The 20,371-nt window shown below is 47.0% G+C and overlaps 1 protein-coding gene across 1 annotated transcript; it reads left to right on the top strand.

The window, feature by feature from the left end:
• The first annotated feature begins 15,276 nt into the window (after window positions 1–15,276).
• On the top strand, window positions 15,277–15,885 carry LOC124722492. Its single transcript, XM_047247646.1, has one exon. The coding sequence runs from the start codon at window positions 15,277–15,279 to the stop codon at window positions 15,883–15,885; it is 609 nt and encodes a 202-aa protein (XP_047103602.1).
• The last annotated feature ends 4,486 nt before the right edge of the window (window positions 15,886–20,371 follow it).

A 20,371-nucleotide genomic window follows, 5' to 3' on the forward strand; every position in this document is an offset into this window, starting at 1 on the left:
AATCCTGCCTCGGGCATGGATGTGTGTGATGTCCTTAGGTTAGTTAGGTTTAAGTAGTTCTAAGTTCTAGGGGACTGATGACCTCAGATGTTAAGTCCCACAGTGCTCAGAGCCATTTGAACCATTTTGAACTAACAAGCGCTTATTAGCCACGTCTTAAACAATGAGATGTGTGAAAAACTGCCGCATCCTGCATGGAGTTTAAATTTATCATTTCTTTGTTATTAACTCTATTCAGAAAGCATTTCGCAGACAGGTACCACATATACAACTGATATAAAATTATATCATTGTACGACACCTAGTTCAGGAGATTATGACGTCACAAACATTGAGCCGAAAGACAGGCCACGGCGCGTACGTCACGAAGGTAGTCCTGCGCTCGCTCGCTCGCTCAAGTCAGCAGACAAACTACTTTTCTACATCTGTTAACTCGTAACTAGGCGTGTCCGTACAAACGAAAACTGAGTCTTCTACGGGAATCCGCTGTTATGGATCCTTACTGTTACTAGTCCTATAATGATGGGAAGTCCATGGGCCTATTTATAATTTGTTAAGGCTGTACTGGCGTACAATAAAATAAAATCATGCTAAAATGATTATCAGTTGCATAAGGCACCACTTCCAGCATATAATGAGTACTGTTAAGCAGAAGAGACTAAATGTGTGGTGTCACCGCCAGACACCACACTTGCTAGGTGGTAGCCTTTAAATCGGCCGCGGTCCGTTAGTATACGTCGGACCCGTGTGTCGCCACTGTCAGTGATTGCAGACCGAGCGCCGCCACACGGCAGGTCTAGAGACACTTCTTAGCATTCGCCCCAGTTAGACAGCCGACTTTGCTAGCGATGGTTCACTGACAAATTACGCTCTCATTTTCCAGACGATAGTTAGCATAGCCTTTAGCTACGTCATTTGCTACGACCTAGCAAGGCGCCATTACATGTTACTATTGATGCTGTAAAACATGTACCGTCAAGAGCGATGTTCACCAATTATGGATTAAAGTTAAGTATTCCAGCAGCTACGTACGTTTTTGGCTATTCTCATTTCCGTGTCCTGTTCCAGACTGCGTGAGCTTAAACGCGTGCCTTTCGGCTTCCTCATAGTAGATTGGCTGTCTTGCCAATCCACAACAAAATGTTATAAACAAGCCGTTATACCATTTACGCGTATATCGAGTATTGATCTTAAATTAAATTTTGCTGTAGTACTGTTAATCAGCAAGACTTCATAATAGCAGATTCCAGGAGAAGATGCAATTCTCGTTAGTACTTACACGCCCAGCTGCTAGTTAACAGGTTCAGAAACGCATTTTGTTTGCTGTGCTGAGCGAGCGAGCGAGCGAGTTCAGGACTACCTTCGTGATGTACGCGTCACGGCTTGTCTTTCTCGTGGGCCTCGCATTGAGCTGCGTGAAATTCGCTAGATATACGAGAGAAATATGCGTACAGATATGTGTGAAATATGTTCAATACATGTGAAATTTATGTGACACGTGTCTATGCCGGCAAAACTATGGATAAAAAACTACTACTGAACCCCAGAATTGATTTCAGCCAAACTTCATACACATATTACTTAGTATCTGGAAAGAAATACTGTGGGGGTAAGAACCAGGAACTATTGAGGTGAGGGTAATACGAGGTGCATTGAAGTTCTAAGGCCTCCGTTTTTTTTCTCCGGACTGGAAGGAGATAGAAACATGCGCATTGTTTTAAAAATGAGGCCGCGTTCATTGTCAATACGTCCCAGAGATGGCAGCACCGTACGGCAGATGGAATTTTACCGCCAGTGGCGAGAATGAGAACTGTTTTAAACACTTAAAATGGCCACGTTTTCCTTACTTGAACAGCGTGCAATCATTCGTTTTCTGAATTTGCGTGGTGTGAAACCAATTGAAATTCATCGACAGTTGAAGGAGACATGTGGTGATGGAGTTATGGATGTGTCAAAAGTGCGTTCGTGGGTGCGACAGTTTCATGAAGGCAGAACATCGTGTGACAACAAACCGAAACAACGTCGGGCTCGCACAAGCCGTTCTGACGACATGATCGAGAAAGTGGAGAGAATTGTTTTGGGGGATCGCCGAATGACTGTTGAACAGATCGCCTCTAGAGTTGGCATTTCTGTGGGTTCTGTGCACACAATCCTGCATGACGACCTGAAAATGCGAAAAGTGTCATCCAGGTGAGATGGACAGAGAAAAGGGAAATGAACAGAGAAATGGAAATGCAGAAGATGGACAGAGAGAGCGGAGAGAAGGAGATGGACTGAGAAAGGGGGAGGGGGAGAGGGGCAGAGAGACATGGAGGAGAAAGGGAAGAGGCGATGGACAGAGGGAGAGGGGAAGAGAAGACTTTTCTAAAACCATATAGGCAGTTTTTTCTTCGTCTCTTGCTGCATATGTGAGTAACCCCCACCGCTGACTTGCGGAGTATGTATGTATCCAAAAAAAAAGGAAGATTTCCAATGATCACGTGACCAATTCATAAGCATATAGTGGCCTAGAGTTCGGACCAGCTTCAGATAACGCAAGAATCTGCGACGTGTGTGCGCGGATGTTTGTCTGATAAATGTTTGTCCATACGCTTATGTAAAAACTGCACTGGTTTCCCATCTCTGCAGTAAAAAGTCTCAACTATATTTGCGAATGATAGAAGGTGACATCTGCAGCTGGCTTTCGGAGTATGTGTGCCTTAAAAATTTAGGGAGAGACGTCTTGATCGTGTGAGCAACTTGCATACAGTGACCTAGAGTTCAAACCAACATTAATTAAATAACACACATCGGCAAATAGAAAAGACAAGTTCATTGTCTGACGTTGCTGAAAGTGGGAGTCCGTACACCACATCTACACTGCTGGCCATTAAAATTGCTACACCACGAAGATGACGTGCTACAGACGCGAAATTTAACCGACAGGAAGAAGGTGCTGTGATATGCAAATGATTAGTTTTTCAGAGCATTCACACAAGGTTGGCGCCGGTGGCGACACCTACAACGTGCTGACATGAGCAAAGTTTCCAACCGATTTCTCATACACAAACAACAGTTGACTGGCGTTGCCTGGTGAAACGTTGTTGTGATGCCTCGTGTAAGGAGGAGAGATGGTGCCATCACGTTTCCGACTTTGAGAAAGGTCGGATTGTAGCCTATCGCGATTGCGGTTTATCGTATTGCGACATTGCTGCTCGCATTGGTCGAGACCCAATGACTGTTAGCAGAATACGGAATCGGTGGGTTCAGGAGGGTAATACGGAACGCCGTGCTGGATCCCAACGGCCTCGTATCACTAGCAGTCAAGTGACAGGCATCTTATCCGCATGGCTGTAACGCATCGTGCAGCCACGTCTCGATCCCTGAGTCAACAGATGGGGACGTTTGCAAGACAACAACCATCTGCACGAACAGTTCGACGACGTTTGCAGCAGCATGGACTGGCAGCTCGGAGACCGTGGCTGCGGTTACCCTTGACGCTGCATCACACACAGGAGCGCCTGCGATGGTGTACTCAACGACGAACCTGGGTGCACGAATGGCAAAACGTCATTTTTTCGGATGAATCCAGGTTCTGTTTAAAGCATCATGATGGTCGCTTCCGTGTTTGGCGACATCGCGCTGAACGCACATTGGAAGCGTGTATTCGTCATCGCCATACTGGCGTATCACCCGGCATGATGGTATGGGGTGCCATTGGTTACACGTCTCGCTCACCTCTTGTTCGCATTGAACAATGGACGTTACATTTGAGATGTGTTACGACCCGTGGCTCGACCCTTCATTCGATCTCTGCGAAACCCTACATTTCAGCAAGATAATGCACGACCGCAAGTTGCAGGTCCTGTACGGGTCCATCTGGATACAGAAAATGTTCGACTGCTGCCCTGGCCAGTACTTTCTCCAGATCTCTCACCAATTGAAATCGCCTGGTCAATGGTGGCCGAGCAATTGGCTCGTCACAATACGCCAGTTACTGCTCTTGATGGACTGTGGTATCGTGTTCAAGCTGCATGGGCAGCTGTACATGTACACGCCACGCCATCCAAGCTCTGTTTGACTCAATGCCCAGGCGTGTCAAGGCCGTTATTACGGCAAGAGGCGGTTCTTCTGGGTACTGATTTCTCAGGATCTATGTACCCAAATTGCGTGAAAATGTTGTAGTATAATATATTTGTCCAATGAATACCCGTTTATCATCTGCATTTCGTCTTGGTGTAGCAATTTTAATGGCCAGTAGTGTATTAATACAGTCTGGTAGGAGCCTCAGGCTGACGAGCAAATGAGTTATCCTGATGTGTTTTTTTGTAACACACATCGAAATATGCATCGAAAGATCTTCCGAAAGGCGGTATGTAAGTGATAAATAATAATTATAGATTAGATCAAACTTGATCGGTAGTCATGGGTATTTTTTCTATAGTATATTGACATTAACATAGAGTTGTGGAGCTGTGTCACATTTCCACATATTATTTTATCTGCAGTAGTGTTAGAGCACCACCTAACGCACAAATTGAAAACAACATGAACCGACCTATTACGTTACACGATTTCTTTGCCCGTAATGTCAACGCGTATTTTAATTTTTTTAGGAGTCATGACCGCCAGTTACATCACGATCTCGTGATCAATTTATAATACATACACGGCGGGTTGTAGTGCTAGAGATATACTTACATGTATTAGTCTGTAATCTTGCTATTCAGTCTCCATTCCATCCTTAAACTTCTTGAACTTTGATCTCTCACTGGATTTATCTTCCACCATACAATGAGGATCACGAAACCTTTCACACATACCGTCTTGAGAAAAACTACGCTTATGACTGCTAAATGCTTATTTACAACTAAATGAATACCCTTTGTTGCATTCAGGCTTTGATATAAGTCAACGGGGAGAGTTTAAAATGTGCGCGCTGACCGGGACTCGCTATTTACATGGCAGACGCTCTATCCATCTTCTTCTTTTTTTTTTTTTGACCGGGACTCGAACCCGGGATCTCCTGCTTACATGGCAGACGCTCTAGCCATCTCTTTTTTTTAGCGCCTATAATCGCTTATTTTTAAATTTTTTTTATTTTATTTTTTTCAAAAGAAAACAAAGACTCCAATTATACTTGTTTCTCCTTCCAGTAAACAAAAATGAGTCTCCTTCGTCTTGTTGGCGAAGAAGCAATCTTTTGGAACAAAAAAAGAAAAAAAGTTTCTCAAAGCCAAAATCAAATTTCTTTTTCCTTTAAGAACAAATTATGAGGAATAAATAAGGAAAAATGATTTTTTTTTATAATTAAAGTCGTCGTGCGACTTGTAGTTAAAGTCCAGTTCTTACAGGAGCTCCTGAAGTGTATCCGCCTACAGCATGCCAGTTCGTCAAACGTGTCTTCTCATGGCGGAGGCGTGGGTTCTGGGTAGCAGATCTATTCAGTTCGGTTCAGTTTATACAGTTTTCAGCTTCTCAGGGTTTGGACGTTCCAGCTACTAGGTGGGTTATCGAAAGTGCTCCGTAAGAAATTGGAAAAATATTGCTTATAGCGTGGGTTGCGTATCAGGACGCAGTGTCGTTCGTTGAGATAAGTCCAATATCCTAGCGTAGACTTGTCGCCAGAAGTAAAAAGATAGCGGATCGTGTGGCCACAGATCCAATTCACAGAGTGAGTTTTGGCGGAGGGGTAGAAAGTCTTATCGGGGTACAAAAGCATGTGGACGTCGATCTGAGCCGGTGTCTTGCGAGTAAGAAACGCCAAAATTCGCCGCGCAAGTGTCCAGACGTCGAACGCTGTGCCACAGTGGAACCGGTGGACATCCGTGTCATCCACTCCACAGTGGGTGCAGAGGGATGAATCGGCGAGATGGGTGCGGTGCAGACGATCTCTGTTAACTTGTTTGCCATTCACGGTGATGTACCACACTGATTGAACGTCTGATTCAAGAAAACGCGCATGGGTCGCCTTCCATATGTGTCGCCACACGTACTGTGGATACTTGCGTTCGACGGGGTTGGACGGGCGGCACTGTTGTAACAATTCGGAGACTGTTTTCGTGAGGTACAAACGTGTAACTGAGCTCCAGGAAAAATCGTTGGATGTAATAAAAGGGGGTTGGAATGGTCGATAACAGTACTGGGGCGGACAAGGAGGCCGGTGCAAAGTTGTGAAGCAGGAGGCTAGTAAGGTTCTGCGGGCAACGATGCCAAAGTTTTAGTTGGGAGCTGACGTATAGTGCCTTGACACGAGTCGGCACGTGGATGAGTCCCACCCCGCCACGATCTCGTGGCAGTGCAACCGATTCATACTGCACCTTGAATAACATCCCCAAGCTGACGAAGGAGCCGAAAGCCATCATCAGTCGTCGCGCCAGGAGATTTGGGACTGGTAGTACTTGAGCCACGTGTGGTATACGGGAAGCACGATACATGTTCACGTATTGCGCGCGTTGGATAACGTCGAGAGCTCGTAGCCGGTGATCTGCGAGATTTGCTCTGATTGTCTGTAGCAAGCGTCTACCATTGATAGTCGCTGAGCGGCGCAGGTCTGCTGTGAAATCAAGTCCAAGACACCGTATGGTGGCGGCGACACTAAGGGGAGCAGCGCATCTCTCCGGCAAACCCTCACCAATGAGCAGGACCTTGGATTTTGACACGTTGAGGCAGCTCCCCGAAGCTTCGCCGTAAGTCGCCACCCATGTCAGTGCTGCTCGTACTTCATCTTCACTGCGCAGATATAGTACTATGTCGTCTGCGTAGGCTGTACAACAAAAACGGTGGCCTTGCACAGCCATGCCTTCCAAACAATGTCGCATGCCCTGGAGCAGGGGTTCCAAGGCGAAAGCATACAAAATCGTGGAAAGAGGGCAGCCTTGTCGTACAGATCGTGCGATGACCAGGGACAGTGTAAGGCGACCATTGTACATGATTTTAGAGGTTGCACCACTCAACAGGCGCATAATCACTGTGACAATACCGCCAGGAAAACCCATATGCTGAAGAACTGTTCGTAAATAGAAGTGGTCAACACGGTCGAAAGCCTGGCTAAAGTCCAGTGAAGCCAAGGCGCCAGGGAGACGCTGATAATGCGCTAATGCTATCATGTCTCTGTAACGGCAAAGGGCCGTACGAATGTTGTTGTCGCCCCCTAGGGAAGTCTAGTCGCAGGATGTGACGTAACGGGCGACCTTCTTGAGTCGTGATGCCAGTAGCCGTGCGAATATTTTCATGTCGCTGTTGAGCAAAGTAATTGGTCGATAGTCCTGGATCCTCGATAACCCGCGCGGTTTGTGTACGGGGATAATAATGCCTTCTAGAAAGGCGCTCGGGACCACTGTCATCTGTGACATCAGCTCTTGTGCGATTGCCGTCCACGTGGAAGCCAACAAATAGTGAAAACTTTTATAAAATTCGATGGGTATACCGTCAGGTCCAGGAGATCTGTTATCGGAACCCGCCTTGATAGCATCTACCATTTCATATGTGGTTATGTCGTCTTGGAGGTCATGCACTGCGTCCTCCGGAAGAGTGTTCGTAGTAAGCTGAGCGACTTCTGTGATCAGTGCTGCAGAATGCGGTACGGCTGCATATAGCCCGGCAAAATGAGCATGGAGAGTACGACCGATGTTTTGTTGGGTGTCGTGCCGGCGCCCTTCCACATCAGTGAGGACTTGGATAGAGCTCGTCGTCGTCGTTGTCTTTCCTGAAGGAGGTGGAACATCGACGGACGTTCTTGAGGGATGCGATTAGAAGCTCGAGAACGGACTACAGTGCCTTCCAAGTTACGCCGCATGATCAAGGAGATCTGCGCCTTCGTGCGATGGACCATCGACTGCCGGGCTGGCGAGAAAGGCATCGTCGTACCGTCACGTAGAATGGTGTAGTAGAAGTGCAGGGTATGAGTTTGCCACGCCTTTAATTCCTTCCCATAACTCATCAGAGTCTTCCCGAGGGTCGGCTTTGCACAGGAGAGCCACCATGATAAGGTGGAGTCATAGGCTTCGCGACGATGGTGGCAGCGTGCCCAAGCTTCTTCGACCATACGACGACAGTCTGAGGAGGTCAGGTGAGCGACATTGAGTTTCCACAGACCACGACTATGCCACACTTGCTGTCGGGCGAGAGTGACGTCACAGAGGTACGCATCATGGTCTGAAAAGGCCAAGGGCCAGACGTCCGCATGACGTGTGCCATCAGCAAGGGAGCGGATAACGTAGATGCGATGTATTCGGCTTGACGAGTGAGAGGTGTAGAATGTATAGCCCGGTTGAACTCTCTGGAGCTTCTTCCATGTGTCAACAAGTCGTGGACGGTCGATGACCACTGAGAGAGATGCACAAGGGGAATGTCGCGGGAGTTGGTCGGCGGGTTCTTGTGTCGAGTTAAAATCCCCACCGAGTACCAAATCGCCCTGCGGACCGGTGAAGAGGGGTGTGACGCTTTCGGCAAAAAAAGTTTGTCGATCATGACGGCGGGCAGTGCCGGACGGAGCGTAGATATTAATAATACGCACGCCGAACAGTGTGAGGGCCATACCTCGCGCAGTGGGGAGGTAGATGACGTCCTCTGCAGGGAGTCCGTCGCGTAGCAGGATGGCGACGCCGCTACCGGTATCGGATGCGGGGGAAACATGGGCGTTGTATCCGGTGGGAACTAGGAAGTCAGCCACAAACACCTCTTGTAGGAGTGCTATAGCCACTTCCGCAGAATAAATAGTGTCTCTGAACATGGCCAGTTTATGGGGGGCACGAATGGTGGCAAGATTCATCGTGGCGATACGATATTGCTGTGTACGACCATCCTCAGTATTTGCAGAACGTGCGGTAGAAGTAGCCGGCAGGTGAAGACCCGCCGGTGGTGCAGCAGTGGTGATAATTACTGGCGGGGCGCCAGCCCCAGTGTCGCCGAGGTGGACTCCTGTGCAGACACGCTGGCAGTCTGTTCCACTTCTTTTTCAACGTCATCGGCCCAGGAAGCTGACGACGTGGACATGTGACGGTCACGTACTTCCGGAACGGGTGCTGTGGATTCGGCAACATGAGTGGCAGGGGGACCGCCGTCATCATTCGTTGACAACGGCGAGGACACGTCCCTGGCTGGGAGAGTAGGCGTCACAGGAGGGACGCCTGTTGCTGCCACATCGCGTGACTGGACGCAATGTGGGAGATCACCGTCAGACATCAGGTCGACATCTCGCGGGGCCGTCTGAGAAAGGGCGTCATCGGAAGGCGTTCGTCGTCGTTTCCTGTGTTTGCGAGGCGACCGTTGTTTTCTGATGTGGCCTTCTGAATCAGAATGTGGTCGCCCGTCGTCGGACGCCGAACCCGTCTGGACAAAGGCAGACGTCGGCACGACACCGAGGTCGACGTCCATGGTTCCAACAGGAACATCGGTTTCGGTCTGCAACCCGGACGGTCCTGAAGCGTGCACTGGAGGCGACGCCGTGCTTGTGTCCTCGGCGCGTTGTGCTGCGGCGGGTGGCGTTGACGATGCTGCTGGCACAATCGAGATTGGTACGACGGGGTCCTGTGCAACGGTGGCGTAGGTGATGGGTAAGGACGTGACCATCGAAGCCTGGGTCTCTTCACGTAACGGTGCCTGTATTAAACGGCGGTGTAAGCATTCGGAACGTACATGTCCCTCCTGGCCACATCCTGCGCACGTTCGTGGCTGTCCATCGTACATGACGATGGCCCTCACACCGCCAATCAGCAGGTACGATGGGACATGTTTCGTCAGCTCAATTTTTATTTGCCGGACGCCATTTAATACGGGGTAGGTCGTAAATGTTTGCCACTTCTCCGCGACGTGACCCAAGACGGTGCTATATGGTTGGAAAGCGGCAATGACCACATCCTGAGGCACCTCGAACGGGAGCTCAAACACCCGCAATGTCCGGAGACCGAATCCAGCATGGGCGACTGTGACAGCACCCATATGTCCATCAGAGTGTTTAAATTTCAGTCCGGTGGCATGACGGTGAATGATGTCATTGCAAATTTCCTCCGTCGACATCTTGATGTAGACAACACTTCCAGTGATGGAAAAATGTATGCCGATTACGTCCTGGGGGTTCAAACGTAGATCCTCACGTATGAACTGTTCGACTTCGAAAGCTCTGGGTCGTGGATGTTCGGTCTGAAACGTTACTTTGATCGTTGCACGGCGGTACGAGTGCCCCATGGTGTACGTTAGTACTGGACTCGATAGACACAAACACCGCGACGCGGAAGTAAACACCGCCGAGAGCGGAGCGTCACACGGCGCGCGGAGCAGCTCCGCACGCTAGCACGGCTGCGAGCCGACTGATCCATCTGAGCCACCGAGGACACAGATGATAGTGCGACTGCAGGGACTTATGTCTGGCGCGCCTCCCGTGAGACCCACATTCCCAACTTGTTGTCCTGCACTATATTCATAGTGCCCCTACCCATCGTACTCATTATTCGCGGCGTTACTGCCGATTCTCGTAAGAGCTCTGGCACTCTTTGTGCATCCGCACAGAAGAAGATGGGCAAATGGCCGGTGAACCTTAACTATATATAGATATGGTGGTATCTGTTCTTTCGGACATGTCCGAAAGAACAGATACCATCTTCATATATAAATGCTTGTTTGTTGCACGTTATTGACCGAAGCACCTGAAAATCCGAATCAATACCTGAAACCTGGGATGAAACTGATAAATAATTGTAGATCAAATCGACCCAGAGTGATAAATCGGACGACGCATAACTTCTGGTTTGTATTACATTCTGTTACGTGTACCAGAAGCGTTAGCTTCCTCATTTTCACGTTCCTTGTGCTTTAACTCAACTACAATAAAATCATCTTACATGTTAAGGCAGCACGATTCAACCATTCTCATTTGGAAAGAATGCTGTGATTACTGAAGGAACGTCTCAGCATATTGGTAAAAAGTTCACTGTAAACAGTTTAATCACAAGTAGGTATAAGATAGGGAATTCTCACGAATGGACAGTCATGTAGATGTACAACGTAGAATACAATCAAGATATGGTGTACAGCAGAAGTGTCAGTGTCGCTGTTGAAGAAACACTGGAACGCGTTTTAGCATAGCAAAATGATTAGAATTAATAGGTCTGGTATACAGACACTCATTCTCGTGAGCGTCAGGCACTGAACTTGATTTTTATATTAGCCAATTTGTGTTACTTAATGTCGGTGCGAACCCTAGGTCGCTTTATGCAAGTTGGTCACGTAATCATGACGCCTCTCCCTAAATTTTTGGAGCATACCTGCTCCGCAAACCAACGTCAGAGCGCACCTTGCATCATTCGCAAAAAATAGATCGAGACGTTTTTATTGCAGAGATGGGAAACCAGTCCAGTGTTTACATATGCGTGTGGCCAAACAAACATCAGACTACGCTTACGCACACATATTTCAGATCCTTGAGTTATTTAAAGCTGGTCAGTATTCTATACCTGTATGCTTATAAGTTGGTCACGCGACCAGGACCTCTGTCCTTAAATTTTTGTTAGAACGCATATACACTCCGCCATTCAGGAGCGGAGATTACCTTGTGCCGCTTGCATACAGAGCAAGGGAAGAAGAAACGACTGTTTTTGTATACATCTGTACGAGGGTATGACTGCACTGAAACATGGTTTAATAACTTTCTGATTTCGTGACCATACTATTTATTATTTCCAAAATTGTCTTATGCGTTTAGACATTCTGTCATTTTCAGAGGTTATAAGATACAACAGAAAACTGTTATCAAAAGATCTGAAAATACACTCCTGGAAATTGAAATAAGAACACCGTGAATTCATTGTCCCAGGAAGGGGAAACTTTATTGACACATTCCTGGGGTCAGATACATCACATGATCACACTGACAGAACCACGGGCACATAGACACAGGCAACAAAGCATGCACAATGTCGGCACTAGTACAGTGTATATCCACCTTTCGCAGCAATGCAGGCTGCTATTCTCCCATGGAGACGATCGTAGATGTGCTGGATGTAGTCCTGTGGAACGGCTTGCCATGCCATTTCCACCTGGCGCCTCAGTTGGACCAGCGTTCGTGCTGGACGTGCAGACCGCGTGAGACGACGCTTCATCCAGTCCCAAACATGCTCAATGGGGGACAGATCCGGAGATCTTGCTGGCCAGGGTAGTTGACTTACACCTTCTAGAGCACGTCGGGTGGCACGGGATACATGCGGACGTGCATTGTCCTGTTGGAACAGCAAGTTCCCTTGCCGGTCTAGGAATGGTAGAACGATGGGTTCGATGACGGTTTGGATGTACCGTGCACTATTCAGTGTCCCCTCGACGATCACCAGTGGTGTACGGCCAGTGTAGGAGATCGCTCCCCACACCATGATGCCGGGTGTTGGCCCTGTGTGCCTCGGTCGTATGCAGTCCTGATTGTGGCGCTCACCTGCACGGCGCCAAACACGCATACGACCATCATTGGCACCAAGGCAGAAGCGACTCTCATCGCTGAAGACGACACGTCTCCATTCGTCCCTCCATTCACGCCTGTCGCGACACCACTGGAGGCGGGCTGCACGATGTTGGGGCGTGAGCGGAAGACGGCCTAACGGTGTGCGGGACCGTAGCCCAGCTTCATGGAGACGGTTGCGAATGGTCCTCGCCGATACCCCAGGAGCAACAGTGTCCCTAATTTGCTGGGAAGTGGCGGTGCGGTCCCCTACGGCACTGCGTAGGATCCTACGGTCTTGGCGTGCATCCGTGCGTCGCTGCGGTCCGGTCCCAGGTCGACGGGCACGTGCACCTTCCGCCGACCACTGGCGACAACATCGATGTACTGTGGAGACCTCGCGCCCCACGTGTTGAGCAATTCGGCGGTACGTCCACCCGGCCTCCCGCATGCCCACTATACGCCCTCGCTCAAATTCCGTCAACTGCACATACGGTTCACGTCCACGCTGTCGCGGCATGCTACCAGTGTTAAAGACTGCGATGGAGCTCCGTATGCCACGGCAAACTGGCTGACACTGACGGCGGCGGTGCACAAATGCTGCGCAGCTAGCGCCATTCGACGGCCAACACCGCGGTTCCTGGTGTGTCCGCTGTGCCGTGCGTGTGATCATTGCTTGTACAGCCCTCTCGCAGTGTCCGGAGCAAGTATGGTGGGTCTGACACACCGGTGTCAATGTGTTCTTTTTTCCATTTCCAGGAGGGTATGTTAACATTTCAGCATTGATTAGAGACATACTACCACGATCGGAATATGGCTTCTTGTTTACCAATGTTATGTCAATCGTGTAAAATTGTTCATTACGTACATTGTATCCCGTTAACATTCTCAGTCACGGGACAAGTGCAAACTGCTACACAAGGACAAATTGAAGACCAAGTCGACTAAATCGCTAGGTGGCTCTGGACACGTAGTGCACGCTACATTTTATGTTTACAACAACATTTTCATCGTTACATCCTATAAAACTACTTCGCCGGTAAACATTTCATAGAAATCATTTTACAACGTTTTACAAAAAGGTATTTCCCAACAAAACAATGTGTAACAGATCTTTTGAGAGCTCGAAAACAATCCACTGGAATAGCCCATTGAGTGGCACTGCGGTACATGAGGCCAGCTGTCTGTTAACATACACTTTTTGACAACTTACAGCGTATAAATTACTAGCATCAGCGAAAGTTCGTAAATACCATTTTATAAGAATTTACAAAGTCTAGATATACCAGCTGAGGCATGTAGCACTCGCTTACGAAGAACAGGTGGCGCCCATGCATCCTCATTTTCTCCAATGGGAGCATGCAAAGATACAGAAATTCAAACAATTTGCAAAGGCACAGTTCCGTCAGTAGTATATGGCAACTGGTTCAAGTGTGACTTCCGATGTTTAGCCCTCGTTTTCTAGGGCCTTCCACATTCAGGGTGGACAGCGGTCATCCAAAATAGGCCTGCCCAGTCGCAGATGCAGGACCGGATTCCCGAGTAGTCACACTGGTTCTCAGGAAGGCGACCATCACACACCTACCACCAATGTGCAGGTCCAGACTAGTAGCTTCCAGCCTCACTCGGAGCCTGCTACCATCGTCCTTATCCCATCGCCATTGGTCTTTAGAGAAAATGACAGGAGAAATTGCCATTTGCGTGAATTTGTTTAAGGTGGATTACAACTTGCGAGGAAGTGACCCACACACTATGATTCTGGAACAATTCATCACGGCACATATGTATGTGACATGTGACTTCAGGTACCAGAACTGCAATGAACCGGGCTGGGAATCCGCACCCAGTAGGTCACTCCTTATACTGCGGACGTAAACAAAAGAAGAATGAAATGATTATGACAACAGGGACATGGAATGTCAGGACCCTCCTGGACGTGAACAATTACAGGCCAGAGAGAAGAACCGCTCTTATCACCCAAGAACTAGCCCGGCTAGATATAGACATAGCTGCTTTGAGTGAGACAAGACTCTCAGGTGAGGGACACATCAGTGAGGTACGTCCAGGGTACACCATCTTCTGGAAGGGAAAGGATGCACGAGAACCACGCATCCATGGTGCAGGATTTGCCGTAAAAACGAAAATAGTCAGAGATCTTCGACTTACACCTGTCTCAATTAATGAAAGACTGATGACTCTTAGAGTACCCATTGGTTCAGACAGTTTCATCACCTTCGTCTCCGCATATGCTCCTACTTGAGACAGTGACGAAGACACAAAGAATCAGTTCTACCACCAACTCAACAGTACTCTCTCTAAGATACCCATTAAAGATAAATTAATTTTACTTGGTGATTTCAATGCCAGAATGGGTAGGGACAACCGCTTTTGGAGAGAGGTCATGGGTAAATAAGGGGTCGGAAACTGCAATGCAAATGGGTTGTTACTTCTTGGTCTATGTGCTAAGCACGAGCTTTTCATCTCCAATACCCAATTCCGCTTGCCTAACCGCTATAAGACCACATGGATGCACCCACGCTCCAAACTTTGGAATCTTATAGACTACGTTATTACTCGACAGCGTGACAAGAAAGCCATTCTCATCACAAAAGCAGCACTAAACATCGATGAGTGCTGGACTGACCATAGACTTTTATTCAGCAGTTTGAGAGTACCAAAGTATCGCAAGCCACGATCCCACTTTTCAAACCCACCACGCAGAAAATTCAACATTAGCAACCTGAACAACAAAAACGTTCGCTCACACTTCCAAGACATACTGTCTGAACAACTTAACAAAGCACCAGCAACCACAGATGATTTCGAACAAGAATAGACCACATTAAAGAACATCATCAAAGAAACTGCTGAGAATGTTGTTGGTTTTAGTGCACGGAAGTGACTGGTTTGATAACAACCATGGCAAAATCCAAGCCATCATCAATGCAAAGCGGGACGCTTACCTATCCCTTGCTCAAGATCCGTCCTGCGCAGAAAAGAAAGCACACTTTCAAGAACACAAGCAGAAATGTCAAAGTGAAATACGAGCAATCAAGAACAAATGGTGGCAACAGAAAGCCACAGAACTCCAAAATCTTTCCGATGCAAGGAACCTGCGTGGCTTCTACGCTGGTATTAAAGAGCTGTATGGGCCTATACGCTCCTCATCAGGAACACTGAAAGCTGCTGTCAACTCCACCATTCTTACTGAAATTCAGGACATCTTAAGTCGTTGGAAAGGGTACTTCAGCTCATTGTTAAACCGTCCTTCTACTGCCGCTGCAGATTTTCTCAAAACTGTCCCACAGCACCCTCCAGAACCCTGGATGGCTGATCCTCCAACTTTTCAAGAATTTTGCAAGGCACTCAAGAGTGTGAAACCTGGGAAGACTCCTGGACCTGACAGCATCTCGATGGAGCTTATTGAGGGTGGCGGCTTGCCTCTAAAAACTAGACTCTTCTCACTCATTCTATTAATGTGAGAAACCCGCAAGGTACCAGCTGACTTGAAGAACTCCACAATTGTCACCATCTTCAAGAAGGGCGACAGAAGCGTCTGTGGTAACTACCGGGGAATATCTCTACTCTCTGTCACTGGCAAAATTTTTGCAAGAATCCTTTTAAATCGCCTCCAGACACTTTCAGAGAGTCTCAGTGCGGGTTTTGACCTTCAAGAGGGACAATTGACATGGTTTTCTATGCACGACAACTACAGGAGAAGCGCAGAGAACAGCAAAAGCCTTTACTACTTGTTTTCTACGATCTAGAAAAGGCCTTTGATACAGTTCCCAGAGAAGCCATGTGGATGGTCTTAAAACGCTTCGGCTGCCCTGAACATTTTGTTGACTTGATTGAAGCTCTCCACGATGATATGACTGGACAGGTCCTCTGCCAGAAAGAAACAACTGGTGAATTCCCAATAAAAAGCGGGCTTAAACAAGGATGCGTTCGTGCACCAACATTATTTGCATTGTATCTGGCAGCTGTGCTTTACGAGACATCCGTAAACAATGCAGGAATAGAACTAAAGTACAGGTTCGATGGAGGATTATTCAACCAGTCCAGACTCCATTCAAAACGGTTCACCAGTACCACTCGTGTGACAGAGCTGCAGTATGCTGATGACAAGGTTTTCCAGCTCATTCACCTGCAGAGTTGCGGCTGTCAGTTGATTCCTTCAGCAGGGCGTACGAACGATTTGGTCTCTCCATCAATATTCCAAATACAAAGGTGATGGTGCAGCCAACTCCTGGCTCCTCCGTTCCTGAGTTCAGCATATCTATTTATGATACACCCCTGGAACAAGTGGACCATTTCCTCTACCTAGGAAGCATACTGTCATCTAACTGCTCATCTGGAAAAGATGTGGATAATAGATTACGTGCTGCCCATGTAGCATTTGGACGTCTTACAAAACATGTCTTCCTGAATAAAGACCTAACACTGTACACTAAACTGATGGTGTACAAAGCTGTAGTCATTTCCACCCTGCTATATGGTTGCGAAACCTGGACGATATATTGCTGTGATCTGAAGAAACTAGAACGCTTCAACCAACAGAAGCTAAGATGTATCATGAACCTGAAATAGGATGACTTCATATCCAACACGGCTGTTCTTGAGAAAGCAAAAATGTATAGCACTGAAGCTCTTATCATTGGGCATCAACTCAGATGGGTCGGACATGTCCAGCGGATGAAAAATGAGACTTCCACGCCAAATGCTGTACAGCTAAGTGAGCACAGGTGAAAGGCCACGAGGTGCCCCTCTCAAACGTTATAAGGATCAGTACAAGAAAAATCTGAAAAACTTGAACATCGATCCGAGTAACTGGTCCACAATAGCAGAAGATCGAAGTCGCTGGCGGTCAGTTACCTCAAATGCTCTGCAAAACTTTGAGCTGGAACGTCGAAGAATGGAGAATGACAAACGCCGAAGACGTAAACTCCTCCAGGTTGAGCCACGTCCTCCACCTTCCATTAGCTATAATGTCTGTGGCCGCCTGTTCCACGCTAGGATTGGATTGCTAAGCCATCAACGATACTTCCACGCCTGAACCGTGCCAAAGGAAATCTCAAGAGAGAAATGAAAACTCGGGTACGAGTATCAGCCGACGACGACGATATGGCAACCATCCCATGCTGCCTTATCTAATTAAAACTTCTTAATCACCGAACATAAATTTAACTGAAGCACCACCCAAAATACAGTCATGTAAAAACCAATGCAATACCACTGCTAATGATACTTTGGCAACTGTGCTACCTTACATAACTTGCTCCTTTTTACTTACGTTAAATGTCACAATTTTTTCCAGAAATCGAAGATAATTCTTACAAAAATAGGTAACACTGTGTAATAAACCATGAACTTGTAATTATATGTATGACAGTTGAAAAATCAATAAAACTAAAAATTAACGAGATTTGTATGGGGTGGGAAGGGAATAGGTTTAGAACTGGCACACTTAGGTTAATGGACATAACTTCATCTGTTGTTCTGTTGTCATTAAATTAACAATGCATGGGTGCCACCTGTTCTTCATAAGCGATTACTACATGTCTCAACTGATATTTCTAGACTTTGTAAATTCTTATAAAATGCTATTTATGAACTTTTACTCATGCTAGTAATTTATACGCTGTAAGTTGCCAAAAATTGTTTGTTAACAGACTGTTGGCCTCATGTACTGTAGAGCGACTCAGCGGGCTCTTCCAATGTGTTATTTTCGACCACTGAAAAGATCTGTTACATATTGTTTGATAAAGAAATAGTTTTTTTGTACAACACTGTAAAGTGATTTCCATGAAATACTTACTGGCGAAATAGTTTTATATGAAAGAATAAAAATGTAGCTGTAAACAAAAATGTAGCATGTACCACGTGTCCAACACTGCCTAGCGGTTTAGTCCACTTGCATACCAATTTGTCCCTCGGCAGCAGTTTCCAAAAAATGGTTCAAATGGCCCTGAGCACTATGCGACTTAACGTCTGAGGTCATCAGTCGCCTAGAACTTAGAACTAATTAAACCTAACTAACCTAAGGACATCACACACATCCATGCCCGAGGCAGGATTCGAACCTGCGATCGTAGCGGTCGCTCGGTTCCAGACTGGGACTTAACATCTGAGGTCATCAGTCCCCTAGACTTAGAACTACTTAAACCTTACTAACCTAAGGACATGATACACATCCATGCCCGAGGCAGGATTCGAACCTGCGACCGTAGCAGCAGCGCGGTTCTGGACTGAAGCGCCTAGAACCGCAAGGCCACAACGGCCGGCAGCAGTTTCCACTTGTCTCGAGATTGAGAATTTGGCGAAATACAATGTATGTCATGAGCAATTTTATATGATTAACATAACACTAGTAAGCTAGAAATCCATATTCTACTCAACGTACTATGTCTGTAATCAATGGTGAAGTGTAATATATTTTCATATTTTTTGATACCTGTTTTATGTTGTATTTTATAACCCTTGAAAATGACGGAATGTTGAAACGCGTAAGGCGATTTTGGAAATAATAAAAAGTGTGTTCAGGATATCATAAAGTTATTAAAGTGCATCCAAATGGCCGCTTCGTCTCATAGTATTTTCATGCAAATTGCAGAAACAGGTTGTCTTGTGAGGTTTCACTCTCTGTAGTTTTAGTAAAGCCAAACAGTATCCTTAAGAGTAGTAGGTGGTTCTTTGCTAGTTCTTTACTAGACACAATTTCTTCAGGACTTGACGACCCGAATATTCTGTCTCTTAAACTCCAACGCTTCGCATTGGAAAATTAGGTGCGATGCGATTTCAGCACCTTCACACTCAGCCTACCCTCACGGATTTCTTTCTCTACACCCATTGTGTGTACATCTTTCTCAGAGTTCCGGTGGCCTGCCATTAGTCATACTATGAGTTTAGCCTATCTCCTGTTCAAGCCCAGTAGTACAGAGCTTCTCTTAAAACACGGTTTTCGCATCATTAGCTTGCCATGATTTTATTTATGGATCATAGTCAAATATTCTACATGCTGCCTTCTGATCGAATTTCGTAGTTTTTATTTAACCATTGCCTTAGTAATGGTTAGGACAGGATCTGGTCCAACTGGAAATTTCTGGAAGTTCGTGGTAAGTCCCTATGGGACATGGGACCAAACGGCTGAGGTCATCGGTCCCTAGGCTTACACACTACTTAATCTAAGTTAAACTAACTTACGCTAAGAACAATACACACACTCATGCCCGAGAGAAGACACGAACCTCTGACCGGGGGGGGGGGGGGGGGGGGGGAGCCGCGCGAACGGAGGCGAGGGCGCCGTATTAGACCGTTCGGCTACACTGCGCGGCTCTAGTCCAGTAAATGGAGTTGTAGCACCTGTCCTGGCCAGCCTATCAGTTTGTTCGTTGCCACCGATGACTGCATTCTCTTGTTTAGGCTGTACCCCGTTTACCACAGCCAAAGCGCCTTCGTCTGTTTTCGGCCCGTCAGGGAACCAGACTATGTTTCGTGCACAGTGACGTGGTTCATTCTTCCATTGCTCCCTTCTTTGAATTGTTACATGGAAAGGTTTATTGCAGTAGCCGATTATTATTGTATAATAAGCCGGCATTTCGCCGACCATTCCTATATTTACCACATTCCCAATATTGGGGTTGGATTCAGGATATCCTAAGGGAAACCAGTTACGTACAGTTTTTAGCCTGTATGCCCCTGCAGCTGCCTTCATTTTAACATACATATTTAATGGCGGCATGTCCAGCATAGTCTCCGTCTCAGCAGTGGATGTGCTGCTAATTCAGCCTGCTATGACTAAGCAGGCCAGTCTCTGCGCCTTGCCAAGCTACTTAGTAGCTAGCTTCTGTTCTGCTATGTTCCGCCATACTGCAGCCCCGTAAATTATCATAGGTCTTATTGCAGTGGTTTATATCCAGTACATACTCTTGTGGTTTAGATCCAATATTTTTCAGGCGCTTGCAAATT

This window comes from Schistocerca piceifrons, chromosome X, assembly GCF_021461385.2.
Source record: "Schistocerca piceifrons isolate TAMUIC-IGC-003096 chromosome X, iqSchPice1.1, whole genome shotgun sequence".
NCBI lineage: Eukaryota > Metazoa > Arthropoda > Insecta > Orthoptera > Acrididae > Schistocerca > Schistocerca piceifrons.

What these genes read in the sequence shown, in the direction of transcription:
- LOC124722492 (XM_047247646.1), top strand. Translation starts at nt 15,277, where the DNA reads ATGTTGTTGGTTTTAGTGCACGGAAGTGACTGGTTTGATAACAACCAT.